The sequence below is a fragment of the Poeciliopsis prolifica genome, unplaced genomic scaffold (assembly GCF_027474105.1).
Source record: "Poeciliopsis prolifica strain line A6 unplaced genomic scaffold, Auburn_PproV2 SCAFFOLD001, whole genome shotgun sequence".
Lineage (NCBI taxonomy): Eukaryota > Metazoa > Chordata > Actinopteri > Cyprinodontiformes > Poeciliidae > Poeciliopsis > Poeciliopsis prolifica.
In genome coordinates this window covers 21545981-21560521 of record NW_026562376.1, presented here as the reverse complement: position 1 = coordinate 21560521, position 14541 = coordinate 21545981, and the positions used below count along the sequence as shown (strand labels likewise).

Sequence of the window (14541 nt, the reverse complement as noted above, 5' to 3'; positions counted from 1 at the left end):
TCGAGGTCTGGTTTGTGTTGATTTTATTTTGAAAAAAAAAAACAAGTAGCGGAAGCTCTTCTCTGTGTCGTTCATTATGATGAACTTAACAGGAACCGAGTTCACAGGGAAATAATGTGGCTTAATGTGACGCCGAGCCGCAGGCTGCTTTCTCTCCGGCGGAGTCTCGTTCAGTGTCGCAGCGTCACATTAGAAAACACCGCCAGGGTGAGTTGTGTCTGTTGTATCTATTTATTTCAAAGCCTTATGTCAGAAGGTCGTTCACAAAGTGAAACCAGGGAGAATTAAAGGTTATTTCCCAAACGCGGGGGAATGTTACATATTTAAATGCGAAATACATGTATTCTTATTTAACTTAGTATGCATTTGGTTTTAGATATTCAGATATTCTTTCAATTTGCGCGTTGTTTATTAATTATTTTCTGCTTTTATTTTGTAGAATCTGTTACTCTGGAATAGTATGGACAGCTTGTTTATCACGACCTAACACTTATTTTTCCTGCAAATAATCGCACCTGGTCCGCCATTGTGACTGGATTTAATATTAAACACGTGACGTTGGCACTGCGTCATTGAAATACATAGGTGAATGTCAGGGACAGCACTGACCAGTTAAGTGCTGGTCAGTGCACTTAACTATAAATATATATATAATATATATTTTAGTTAAAGAAAAAAAATATATATCTAAAAAACAGATATGGACCTGTTGAATGAAAACCATTAAATGTGTGTCATTTGTTCAGAAAGCTGCTGTAGACAAGGCTCTCTCTGCATTCATAAGTGTGTGTGGAAAGGACAACGTCTCTCTGGGCGAAGCCATCAGAGAACAACACGGCAAAGATGAGTCTGTGCACAGGTCAGAAGTCCTCTGTTCACTGCATCTTAAGAGCACTGCTGTAAAAAACTAAAACAATAAAAAGAATTGCCTGTTCTTTTCTGTAAATGGTGGACCATGCTTCTGTGCAGATGTCGACCCCCAGACGTGGTTGTGTTCCCGCGCTGTGTGGAGGAGGTCAGTGCTCTGGCAAAAGTCTGTCATGACCACAACCTTCCCATCATCCCCTTTGGCACTGGGACGGGTTTGGAGGGAGGGGTTGGTGCGGTGAAGGTGAGAGCATGTGTCAGTATTTGTCCCACGAATACATCTCTTGACAAAAAGTTTCTGTTTCCAGGGGCACGTCCAATCGGGCTTTGGTTTTAATCTTTAAACATGTAACTGTTTGTTTGGAAACAAAAAATCCAACATATACATTCTTAGGTGAAAAATAGATCTTAAAAATATTTCTGTTATGTGTCTCTGTGATTCTTTTTTTTTTTAGGGTGGTGTTTGCTTCAGTTTGAGGAACATGGATCAGATCTTAAACCTTCACCCAGAGGACTTTGATGTGACCGTTGAGCCTGGTGTGACCCGGAAAGCCCTTAATGCCTACCTACGGGACACAGGCCTATGGTTCCCAGTGGGTCAGTCACACAGTCTCCCAGTTTATACTCCATGAATTGCAGTTTACTGATCAAATGCTAACTTCTGTGCAGGTGTGTCTGTGCAGTTAGTGGATTATTGTAAAGCTCTTAGCAATACTAAAGCATAATTGCGATGAGAAACAGCAGCTTCAGGTTTTTGCTGGCTTTTCTTGGCTTGATATTTGTTTGACTTATTAATGACATGGCGGAGTCTAATGTTTGATATATTTGCTGTTGGATTTCAATCTCTTCAGAACCCTGTAAAGGTCAGGTGATTGTGTAATACATAAGCTTGTCGCTGGCAATCTGGCCCTCTAGCTGTATTCTTGGATGCTGGTTTTAGATCCTGGAGCTGATGCTTCCCTCTGCGGCATGGCTGCCACCAGCGCTTCGGGAACAAACGCTGTGCGTTATGGCACCATGAGAGAAAACGTCATGAACCTAGAGGTGGTTTTGTCGAATGGAACGGTCATACACACTGCCGGGAAAGGCAGGCGTCCCAGGTACAGCGTCAACCATCACCTGCACTCTGCAGCCTTGCTTACTGTAGTTTCGTCATCTGATAATTCTGTTCTCAGGAAAACTTCTGCAGGATACAACTTGACAAACCTGTTTGTGGGGTCAGAGGGCACGTTGGGGATCATTACCAAGACTACGTTAAGGCTGTACGGCATCCCGGAGGCCATGGTGTCGGCTGTCTGCTCTTTTCCTTCAGTCCAGGCCGCTGTAAACAGCACTGTGCAGATCCTGCAAACTGGAGTCCCCATTGCTCGCATCGGTACAGACAAGTCAAATATCTTCTACTTGTTAAGAGTTGACAACTACAATATGAAGTATAAAGCGACTTCAATAAATTGGCAAAATGTAGAGTATCACATTTGTAGTCACATTACTCTTTCTATTGTGTGTTTGTGCTGTCAGAGTTTCTGGATGATGTCATGATCGATGCGTGCAACAAGTTCAGCTCTCTGTCCTATGCCGTCGCCCCAACTCTGTTCCTGGAGTTCCACGGGTCAGAACGCAGCCTGGAAGAACAAGTCAGCACAGCTGGTGTGTGAGAGAGTGGCGAACGGAAACAATTTCTCTGACATTTACCGTGAGCTTCCAACATGCTCTACAGATCGACTGTTGCGCTCATAAAGCTAAGACTGCTTACTTTTGGGCAACAAACGAATAGAACCCAGCTAATGAAAATTATTTAAAAATCAAGAGTCATACTGACAATCAAAACACTTACGGTCTCCATGTGTATTTCTGCAGAGGAGATTACACAGAGTAATGAAGGGTCAGACTTCCAATGGGCTCGAGACGCTGAAACCAGGAACCGTCTGTGGAAAGCTCGCCATGACGCCTGGTACGCTGCACAGGCGCTGAGACCTGGCTGCAAGGTAAACATGCAACATTACACCTGCAGAAGTCAACCATATCAAGATGTGATGCATTTCCAACTATACCAAATCTTAGATCAATTTATGACCGATAGTCTCAAATATTGTTAACAGTATAATCATATTGTTACAAATCACTGTCATCGCTTGCCATAGTATGGCCCTTGCTTTTTCAGTGTACTGTTTTTTTCCATCGAGCAAGATGGAGGCCAGTTACGTATTATAGTTATATATTTCTATCTAGGTTTGTATAGAAGAGCCGTCAAAGGATATACAATTAACCTATATCAAAGTTTTTTTAATTAATATATTAGTGTTATCATTATACATTTTTTCTTCTTATAAAGTAACACCAGTGATTTTAAAGAAGGCATTTTCTCAAAATGTGTGTGTGTTTTTGAAGGCTTACTCCACAGATGTGTGTGTCCCTCTGTCGCAACTTCCTCAAATCATTGTGGAGACAAAGAAGGACCTGCTTGAGAGCAGGCTGACAGGTGAGAGAAGGACATCGGAAAGAACTTCTGGTGCTTTAGAGGTTTTTAGCAAAGCAAACATCAAAGTGCATTCGACCTGCTTGAGTTTTATCACTTAGCAAACCACCAGTGAACATACAAGATAACTGTTGACTGTGTGTGTTTTGACTTTGTCTTTTTTTGTATGTCTTTATGATGTAAAGCACTTTGAAGCCTTGTTGCTGAAATGTTCTATACAAATAAACTTGATTGATTAACAAATCCAACTAAAATAAAAATGAAGTCACATAAATCATCCACTAGGCCTTTTCTGCGTAATGGAAATAAACACATTTTGTTTCAGGTCCTATTGCAGGTCATGTCGGTGATGGCAACTTCCACTGTCTGATGGTTGTGGATCCAAATGATCCAGATGAGCTGCACCAGGTCCATCTGTTCACAGAGAGGCTGGCCAGGTAACATTTCTCTGAGGGTTGAATCAAACCTGAACCAATGCCTGCTATCTGTGATTGTCTGACTGTCTGCGTTTCCTCTCCAGGTCATTGATATGCAAAAATCAAATTTTCTCTTTGTTCTTCTGCAGGCGAGCGTTGGCCATGGATGGTACGTGTACAGGAGAGCATGGTGTGGGTCTAGGAAAGAGAGCGCTGCTGTGTGAGGAGGTGGGGTCTCCGGCCATTCAGGTCATGAAGGGACTCAAGGACAGTCTGGACCCAAGGAACCTGATGAATCCTGGAAAAATCCTCCAAAGAGGAGAGTTATAAAACTGAACTCCCCTCTAGAGGGTGAGAGGATGGTAAAACATTGGAGTAAAAAAAATCATGAGGTTGTCTGAGTAGTTGTACATCAGAATTCAGTGAAGAAAATTTTAAGATTTATTGCCACTGTAGTTTCTGTTGGATGCCTGGAAAACAGAAGAATACAAAAAATATAGCTGCTGTTTTTGTTTATAATTTCTTGAAATGATGAAAATGTGACATCAAATAACGAGATTGTATTACTGTTGCTGAGGACGTCCAGTTAAAGCCTTATTAATGTTTGTAATATATTATTACATTTTATTTCATTTGTAAAAGGGTTTTAAAAATGCAACAACAGTTTTGGTCTCACTAAAGCTTGAAGTTTCCACAAATGTTTTTAAATTTGCTGGCATTAAATTTTATATGGTAATTTTATCCTTTGAATAAAGGATAAAATTTATTTTGTAAATGGGAAACAAAAGTAAACCCAACTATTACATCTATTATTTTTGAAACAGTAAGAGGTTGATGCTTGTTTATAAATGACAGTGAAGGGATTTTTTTTCACTGATTAACTGGAAGGTAATAAATACTTTTGATTATAATTTTCTCAAGAATGGCATTAAATAGTGACTATTTGATTTGTTAATTCCCAGACGTACACCTGTTGCGTGAGTTATTTTTGTTCTTTTTGATGATTATGCATTACAGCCGCACCCAGAATGCATTGCACAGAAAATATGAGCATTAGTCTACCTCCTGAAATGTACAGTGTGTCCATGTATTATACACTCTGTGCTGAAGATTGTTTTTGCAAGAGTTACTGCATCACACAATCCTGGAAACTTTCAAAATTTCCCAAGTTCCCAACACAAGATACTAAAGACAAGGTGACGGATGGAAAAAAAAACAAACTTATCTCTTATTGTACACATTGACAAAACTAATCTCCATTACTGAGGCAGAATTTCATAGTGGAGATGTGAATATTTTTGTTCGTTGATCACTGACAACGGAGATGCTGGAGTGAACACCAGTCAGCTGCAGTCTGTGTTAATGCAGAAATCCAGGAAGAGCTTCAGCTCAGGATGATCCACTTTTAGGATGTCTGGATCCAAATCCAAGTGAAGCGTTGGTTGATACTGCAGTACTCGGTTCCACCACCTGGTGTCAGCATTTCTTCCATTTGTGACATCCCATCAGTCCACCTGAAGACAGACATAATAAAAGCTTATTCTTGCAGACTGGTAGGGTAAGCTGCTAAGTGGAGATTTGGCATGAGACCGTTTTCCTAAAACCAACAGTTTGAGCTTCTGGGCTGCTTTAAAAATCTTTGAAGAATATTGAATTTGTCTCTCAGTTTATGGACTGTTTGTTTTTGTTACTGATATTGATTTGTAAAAGCTCCCAGGCTCTGTGCATACAGACACAGTTCACTGAATGACTTGTCTTGAAGAAACTCTGGGGTATAAATATCTGTCTTATAGATGCAAAATGCCTCTAAATGACCATAAAGTGGATCAAATTTATCCAAAATGGACTCGTGAGAAATAAATCGCACAGAATCAGCCGCAGACAGATAATCTGTATAAGCACTCAATTTCTCAAGTGGTTTAGAAACTCAGCTAGAAAATGCATTCAATCTCTGACAGGATGTGGCACGGCTGCACAGTGACTTACTCCTGAGCCTGGGTTTAAATCCTGGGTTTAAATCCCAGGCTCAGGAGTTCTCCCTGCGCTTGCCTGGGTTCTCTCCAGGTACTCCGGTTTCCCCCCACCGTCCAGAAACATGACTGAAAGATGAATTGGTCTCTCTAAATTGCACTTAGGTAGGGGTGTTGGCACGCATGCTTGTTTGTCCTCTTTCCTCTGTTTTGTCCCGTGACGGACTGGCGAGCTTCATCAACTATTGGAAGGCTGGTGTGACTGACCAATATGAGTTAAGGAGGTCTGAAAGTATATATTGTGTTGTAGCAGAAAGAGATAGATGGGTTTTACTGGATAGTCAGGGTAGAGTGATGTTCTCTCTTTTCCACACTGCACCTCTCACTGTAACAGTTTCAAGGTACGCGTTTTTAACCCATCCATGCCTCATTGGTTTGAATGCCCACCTCTAATTTTATGTATTGCTTCCAAGCGGCCAACAGACTTTTATGTTTTGTTTTAAACAAGCATCGATCGCAAGTTTCCCAGGCTAAATATAGGACTTTCAAAGTATTAATTTGGACTTGGACCACCCATCCTCGTGCCAGAGCTTTGCAGCATACTTGCTGTGCAGCATGGGATTTAAAAATGAGGGAAGGGGAGGGCAAAGGAAGAAGTGCGGCGAAAAACAACTACGCCAAGCAGATGAACAGGACCTGATTTGCTTAAGTAACAGAGGAAATGCAGTGAGGCTCCTTTTCAGTATGCAAAGGTTTAATCAAGCAGCTCCAGAAGAACAGCTTTTTCAGTGCTAGAATTCTGTTTTCCATCTAACTACATTATATTTGATGTTTTTTGTACCAGAAGCAAAATTGATTTGAGGCCTTGGTAGATTCTGGTAACAAAGTGCCTGAAGACACAACATTGGTTCAATATTTAAGGTTAGGAGCCTTTTTATATCTGAATAATTTATGTGTAGCAATAAGGTGGATTAAATACACAAGGGAAACCTTCCTCTGTTAATGTTTGAGGACTTGAAAGAAAACCTTAGAATTTACCTGCTTTCCTGAAAGCCCGAGAAAGCAGGTAAATACATTCAAAAGATTACAAGAACGCAACAGAGGGAGGATGTCGACACGACAAAGTTGCTATCTTTCCCTGGATGAATTTACGTTATGTATTTCCTGTCAGGCTCTTAAATTTACAAGAGACCTGCTCGAGTGGATTGTGTTTGGTTTATTTGAGTCTGCGAGTGTGATTACATGCCCGAGCAGCAGAGAGTAGACCATTTATAGGCCTGCTGTCATTGTAGCAGGACAGATTAACACCTTCTGCGTGACGGTAAGGACTTTACAATAGCTTACCTTATTGGGGAGAAAGACCAGGACAACTTGCAAGAGACCTGCAAGTGGTAAAAACGCTCAACCAAACACAGAAAACAGACAACAGGCTCAAACTCCTAATTTCAAACAAACAAAACCTCCCAGCTGGATGTGGGAGCTTTTCTAGCCCTACTTAATTAAGTAGGGCTAGAAAAAAAAAAAGCACAAGCAGCCACAAATGTGTGTGTATTTTATTTGCATTGAATAGATCAGCTTTACCAAAGCAGCGTCCAGCAAGACACAAACCCAAACATACAACCGGAGTTACACTTGGAACGTTTCAGACCCGTGCAGTTTCAGCATCTGGATCGGCCCAGTCCAAGTCCTGGTCTCATTTCATTCAAGAGTCTTCGGTGAGGCTTGAAAATGCGTGTTCATAGATATTGTCCGTTTTTAGAAGAAGACATCTGAAAGTCTTGAGCTTATTCACTTTGGCTCGATACAAACACTCGCCGACCGTTTTCAGATTTGTCGCAAGAGATTTTCAAAACCATCATTTTCTTTCCATTTTAAAAACACTCTATCGTTTATATCGCAAGATTCAGATAGAATTCACTCAAATGTGTAAATATAATGTTAAAGAGTGTGGAAAAGTTAAAGGGGTGTGAATATAATAAATAACTTTATGGCTTGAGCTGATCATTTGTTGTTTATCCAGTTTGTCCAAATGGTCAGTTTATTCTGCCGGAGACTTTTCTTTAACTCACTGATAAAATATTGAACCACGTTAGTTTATATTGTCCTAATTGGGTATATGCAGTCTGCATGATATAAATAAGTCAACCGGTTTGTTGTTGCATCGACATGTTGCAGAGTTTTTGAAAGCCAATAACCATTCTTACTTCCGCCGCCACATTTCGACTGCAGCTCAGATGCTTTGGCACGACTTCAAATGATGCCATTCATGCAGGAAAGCCCTCCAGAGTGGCCATGATGAAACAGTTCTGCAGAGAAGAGTGGGCCACATCACACTAAAAGACGTATGGCACAACCTGTTAACAGATAGAGCAGATTGCTTCATGATATGAACATTTAAGTCTGGCAGTAAGCGAAAAAGGGGATAGATATCACTAAAGAAAAAGAAAAAGCACTTATTGGGATTAAAAAATATATATATTATTGATAAACGACCAATAACAAAATAGATTTTTTTATGTTTATGGGGCCTCATCTGTCCATTCTGAACTTATTGACTTAGCAGGAAGCTGTTTCAATTGGGGGAAGCAGGTAAGAAAAGCAAATTACACATTTTATCACACTTTCTTCTTCCAGTCACTGGAACATAGCCCAGTTCACCTTCACCACACCTGTCGCAGGTTATCCTGAAATGCCCCCTGTCTGATCCAGCAGATCAGACCCCCACCCCGACACACACACACGCACGCACCACGCACCACACACACACACACACACACACACACACACACACACACACACACACACACACACACACACACACACACCCCACACACACACACACACACACACACACGCAGAAAAATCCAGGCCAATCCCATGTCGAGGAATTAAAACAAAGTGTCGCTGCACCGACTCCCGGTCTGTCTGTGTTTGTGATCCGAGCTTGCGCACTGAGCGCGTCTATTGTCTGGTCAGCAGCAGCAGCAGCAGCGGCGGCGGCGAGGAGCGGAGAGGAGCGGAGAGGAGCGCCTGATCTGAGCGCAGGGGAGCGGCTTCACTGTGACCCCGATCTCCGGGGAGGGGGGCAGGAGGCGAAAGAGGAGGAGGAGGAGAAGAAGAAGAAGTGTCCTCTGGTTGGAGCTCACCGGACCGGACCAGCGCTCAGTGACGACGTCATTTATTTCCAAGACAGACCGTCTTTTATTTTGATTTATTTATTTATTTATTTTTTTGTCCTGGCGGTCAGACAGACAGCAACAGTTGTCACGATGTCTGAGATCAGATGAGTGGAAGAGCGGCGGAGTGAAGACTGCGGCGCTCCTGCGATCCGGACCAGCCGGGGTGATTCAGCCGTCTGAAGCAGCTGGGACGGCGCGCAGGGGGGCGGGGAGGGAGGGGGGTGGTGGAGAGCGGCGTGCGTCTGCTTAACCTTGCGGGGATTTTGGTTCGGCTCGGCGGCCACCCCCTCCGGTCGCGTCGAGGCTATCTATTTTTAATTGTGATATATTCATTTGTCTGGTGGCTGGGGTGAATCCAGACGTCGGGGCTGGCTCATGTTCCGCTCGGCAGGGAAACGGGCTGTTGCGTCTGCGGAGAGTCAGAGCTGACGAGTCTGCTGAGACGCACGGACCGACGGACGGACGGAGAGACAGGCAGGCCGAGAGACAGACAGGAACGAGGGGAGGGAAGGGAAGCGGGGGTTGGGGGGGCACAGCCTGTTTGGGCTTTCTCGACCCCTTTACGGATCGAGCCACCCAGAACCCCCGCCCGTTTCTCTCCCGCTTTGGATGGGGGGGAAGCAGAGCACGGCAGGGCGGCCCCGGGGTGCTTTCCCCGGCGTCTCTTCGGATGACAGCGCGGTGCCACCCTCGGCCCACTTCGGTCACTACCGGCCGAGCGGCACCATGGGCCTGCGGAGCCGCTCGGTGAGCTCCGTGGCCGGGATGGGCATCGAACACAGTCCCGCCGTGCCCTTCGGCTTCTACACCCCGAGAGGGACGGACTCGGACCGAGCCGGAGGAGGGTCCGGGGGCACGACGGCGGCCCCCCACGGGACCGGCTACCAGGACTCCGGGGGCGGCGGGCATCACACGGACGGGGTGCTCTATTTGGGGTCCCGGGGGTCGCTGGCTGACACCTTACCCCTGCACATTGCGCCCCGCTGGTTCAGCGCGCACAGCGGTAAGGATCTGCCGCACAAACACACACATCTATCTAATCCATCTGCAGACACACAAACCCAGCTGGATCGATCACTAGGGTGGCTCCAAAAAGTTAATTTTTTTTTAAAGGGGTGACTAGATGGGGGTTCGCACATAATCTTTGAATGGCACGCAAACAATGATAGCTGTGATGTAAATATTAGAGTTGCCACAATGTTATGTTGGGAAATAGTAAAATAATTTAAAATGAGAAAGTAAAAATTGCTGTCTTCAGGTTTCGGGAATAGGAATGAGTATTTTTGAAATATAAAGGAGGAAAAAGTGACTTAGGCAGTAATAAACACAAATAAATAAATAATAAGAAAAGACCTGTCTTCAGCTTATATTTGGCAGAAATTTGTAAATAAAATAAAAATGTATAAAAAAAACAAAAACCTGTATATGATATTGCTGGGCACGTGGCCAGCAACCTATTACAACCTATTACAAGTAGAGGTCATGTAGCTGTATGACGTGTTAAAATGGATGGCTGGATGGCGGTCATTTAAGAATATTGGAGTTGCTCATCAAAAAGGAAAGTAATTTCATTATATTATCATCACAAACCAGAAAAAGAACTGAACATACTAATACTTTTATCATATGAAGGCTTGGCACAGAGAACAGTGACAAAACTGCAGGCCAAATTTTAAAAAGAGTAACTCAACCTCCCTCCATCGAACTCATAGACACAAACAAATCTGCATTTAAAATGCAAATCACTTGATCACACCATGGACTCTCTTGGCCCCCCTTGACCCCCAGCTCCCCTCCTTGGAGGCGCCAGATGCTTCCGAGCACCCAGACTTTATTTACCTGCTGCAGTATAACGCTAACGTGGTGCCATTAATATTCACTGCATTACAGGGAAGTTGAGGCACTGAAACATCTGCTTCTTCATGCGTCTACTGGACACACACTGGGATGAAGTATAATTATTATACTTTTTACCTTCTGCAGGTTTTGGCTGAAAATGAGACCAGTGTAGGGCCGTTCATAGGTCATATTGGATTCGAACCATGAAGCGTGCACTCCATCTTGACTGTCACCACTGCACCATATGCATAGGTCATTCCTTGTTGTGTGAAATGACACTAATAAGCCTCTTGCCAAATCTGGCTGAGTCAATTAGCTGTGCGATTAGAGTGGAAGGAGGGCGGAGAGGGATGGAGGAGGGCGAGGCTGGAGAACCGAGGGTTGAGAGCGTTGTTCCCGCTCGCTAATCTTCAGCTCGCTTATCTCTCCAATATGTCTCTGTTTTTGCACGAACACACCTGTGCAGACACGAATATAGGCCTGCACAGGTACAGGGCAACCCGTAGCCGACCTTTCTGGGAAATGGACCACAGCTAAGCCTAAAATGTAGGTATTTATACCCCTTGCATAGTTTGTCAAATTGTTTTACTGCAACCACAATCTGTATCTTATATGATGAATCAACAGAAAGTAGTGCGCAAGGGAAGTGGATGGAAAATTGTAGATTTTGCTTTATGCTAAAAAAGATTTTGAAAAACATAAACATTGTATATTTCTGATGCATCTTTAATCTGACAACCCCAAATAAAAATGAAACTTTATTTAAAATTCACGTAATTATTAAAAACAATGAACCTTTACATAATTTTTGTCTCATTAAGAGTCCAGCTGTTCTGTGAAGGCCTCTGGGTTTGTCTGACAGCATTAATGAACAAACAGCTTCATAAAAACCGAGGAACACAGCGACCAACTTAGTGAGACATATATAGAGACGTCTGTAGCGAAGTAAGGTTATAAAACCACATCCCTGGATCTGAATGTCTCACAGAGCTCTGTTCAATCCATCCTATGATGCAAGGCATTGATCAGAGAGCCAACAAGTCAAAGAAACCCAGAAACCGGTAGAAGTCTGATCAGTGCAACTCTATTTATTAGTATCGGGGACATAGATGGTCATTAAATAGATATAAACAGTTTAATTTGGGGCCAACTAAACAACCAAAACTGGCTATTAAAAACTAAATGAGCTCAATATGAACCAAAATAATGGTCACAGATGTACAAGCTGCGGTCATATGATGCAGAGTACGGCTTCCGTTGGTGGTGCAAATTTTCCAAGAAATTTGCATGTAATCATGTCAGTTAGATCCACATGACTCTGACTAAACGCTTGACTTTTATTATCCCTGCAAACGTGGCTGCGCTGCAGCTGGCTCCACTGCAATCAAACATCCTGAAATGCCCAGAGTAAAGTAACCAAGCAACATGATGAACACCGTCTCCCTGCTCTCTCACATGCGTGCAGCAGGTCGGGCCAGGTCCCCAGGCTCTCATTACCAAAGCCCTGACCGGCTCACAGCAGGATGACAGCAAGTCAGACGTCAACATCTCAGCTGTTTTTGCCCTTCTTACATTGCCTAGCAACTCTGAGGTGCTTTCATATCTATGGAGGCAGATAACAACTCCAAAGCCGGGGAGGGAGTCAGTGGAAAACGGATGAAATTAAGAAAGGCGCCCATGTTCGATTGCAAAGTTGAACGAAGGGGCCTCTAGCAAACAAATAAACTGCAGTGAGCAGCAGCGTGTTAATAGCTAAGTCGCTCCTTTGATTTACAGTTGGACAGCCGCCGAGGGCATTTGTGGATGAGCCCAGTTCCTGCAGAGTTCACCGGGTTAAACCTAAGACGTCTTAAGATCTTTTAATCCCACATAAAATGCAAAATAATACCCTTTTCTCCATCACACAGCACAAAGGACGCAAGGATTACCGGCGGTCCTGACGGGCCTAGGAGCTCGAGGTTCTTTAGAGCCTACAAAACAAGACAAAGATGCAAAACAGAAACACAGAGACAAACAGGAGTAATCCAAAGGCACTAAAAACAGACACATATAGCTACAAGGGGATCCAAAGGAAGTGTAAAAAGAGATGGAAGGCTTGCAAATTTAAAACCATGAAGCAAACAAGATAAATGTCCAGAAGTAAACATAATTTAGGGAATCGAGATGAGAAAAAAAAAAAAAAGAAAGAAGAAATAACCAGATCTTTGTAGAATAGAGCCAGAACAACTATGGCCTTAGAGTATCTGCAAACAACAACTAGTAATAAGAGTAATGATTATAAACCACTGAAAGATCCCCTCGATTACAGACACAATTAACTAGGAAGATTTACAGTAGTTTCAGATTGATGCATCTCATTGTATTAGTTGTACTATTGTACTATTTTGGTTATTTTGTATCTTATTTTACCTGGTTTTGTCTTTATTGTATTTTAACTCTGAGAGCTACTGGCGATTTTATGTATTTGTTGCACTTCAGTCCACTATTGTTGCTTTAAATATAAAAAAGAAATACATTTTGACTTGACTTGATATGATTTGAGAAAAAAAAAGCCCAAGCTGACAAAGAAGTGAAAACAGCTGCGATGCAGAGGGATTGCCACATTTATAAGTTCACAAAACGACTAACACTAACAGCAGTTAGTGTCAGTACAGTTTAGATTGAAGCATGAGATTGATTTAAAATGGCCTAGTGAAAGTACATGTCTAACTCACATTGTTCATCATTAAAGTTCTGTTTGTAGCTGCCAGATACAATCTAAACAATCTCCAAAGTGTCACAACATTAAATCTGTTACAAATGATTTGTTGCTTCTCTGACGAGTTTTACCGCTTTTAATCCATCAAAACTTGATGGATTAAATCAAGCGTGACCTTTTACTTTAGTTATATCTAGTCCAGACAGTTTTCTTTTTGGGGGGGGGGGAGGAACCTGGCTACCGTTTTTTGCTTCAGTCGCAGGGCCCTCGTTTATTTTGCTGAGACCACTGATGCGGCTCAGCAGCCTGCAGATGCAAAACGCAAACAAAAAAAACAAAAAACAAAAACTTCTGTGGCTTGTCAACATGTCTTCATGGGTTTAAACAAATAACGAGGTTTGCATTTCAAATTCCACTGTTTCAAAATGAAACAGGCTAAAAACTCACTTTACTTACTCAATTAAGCAAAGATCAATTTTACGTCGGCAACTTTTGTTCCGTCATTAAAAGCTTTCACAAAAATCAGCTAACACATCAGGAGGAGAATTGTGCAGCTCCTCCGGTCTGGGTCAAGTTCAGAAACTACATGTCTGAATATGTAGCACATATTCAGATATATTTCAATAATTCATTTCAAGAATTATTGAAATGAATTAAAAAAGAAAAAAAAACTATGAGAAAGTCCATACATCAAAATTTTCAGGCAGGAGACAGAGTCCCTGAGACGAATGTGTTTGTGTTGATCTGAAGATAGAAGAATTAATTGAACAATTTAAAGTAAATGCAGGATAAAAAGCAAGATTACAGTTTTCAAATCTGGAGAAAAAATGGAGAAAAGCCCTGGATTTTAGCCACCATGTCCTGTGATCTAGTTCAACCAAAAATGAAATATTTAGTCATCATGGCCGTTATTACACTTGGAGGAAATACCTGAGATCATCATGTTGATAGATGAGTTTGAATGTATAAATAAAAACACGGAAATGTAACATCTAACAAAAACTTATATTGTGATACAGAATCTAAAGTGAAGAGCAGCAAACTAAATTTGAACCGCCCTTAAGTTTTAATTTTTCAGTAATTAGGATTTGTGTTT

General features: G+C 42.4%; 2 protein-coding genes across 3 annotated transcripts in view; both read left to right on the top strand.

Annotated features, from left to right (window-relative positions):
- Positions 1 to 94: 94 nt before the first annotated feature.
- Positions 95 to 4715, top strand: ldhd (lactate dehydrogenase D). Of its 2 annotated transcripts, XM_055028837.1 has the most exons (11): positions 95 to 207; positions 747 to 859; positions 970 to 1111; positions 1323 to 1464; positions 1808 to 1967; positions 2043 to 2242; positions 2386 to 2514; positions 2725 to 2852; positions 3256 to 3346; positions 3669 to 3780; positions 3909 to 4715. In XM_055028837.1, the coding sequence occupies exons 1-11, from the start codon at positions 115 to 117 to the stop codon at positions 4087 to 4089; spliced, it is 1491 nt and encodes a 496-aa protein (XP_054884812.1). In that variant the 5' UTR covers positions 95 to 114; the 3' UTR covers positions 4090 to 4715. The 2 variants fall into 2 exon arrangements, with proteins under 2 accessions (XP_054884812.1, XP_054884726.1); XM_055028751.1 differs by having other exon boundaries at positions 1808 to 2242.
- A 3861-nt stretch (positions 4716 to 8576) lies between these two features.
- znrf1 (zinc and ring finger 1) overlaps positions 8577 to 14541 on the top strand; it is a 41874-nt gene continuing 35909 nt past the window's right edge. The window contains exon 1 of the mRNA XM_055030971.1: positions 8577 to 9911. Within this exon, the coding sequence (XP_054886946.1) occupies positions 9518 to 9911 (394 nt within the window). The 5' untranslated portion in view covers positions 8577 to 9517. The remainder of the gene's footprint in view (positions 9912 to 14541) is intronic.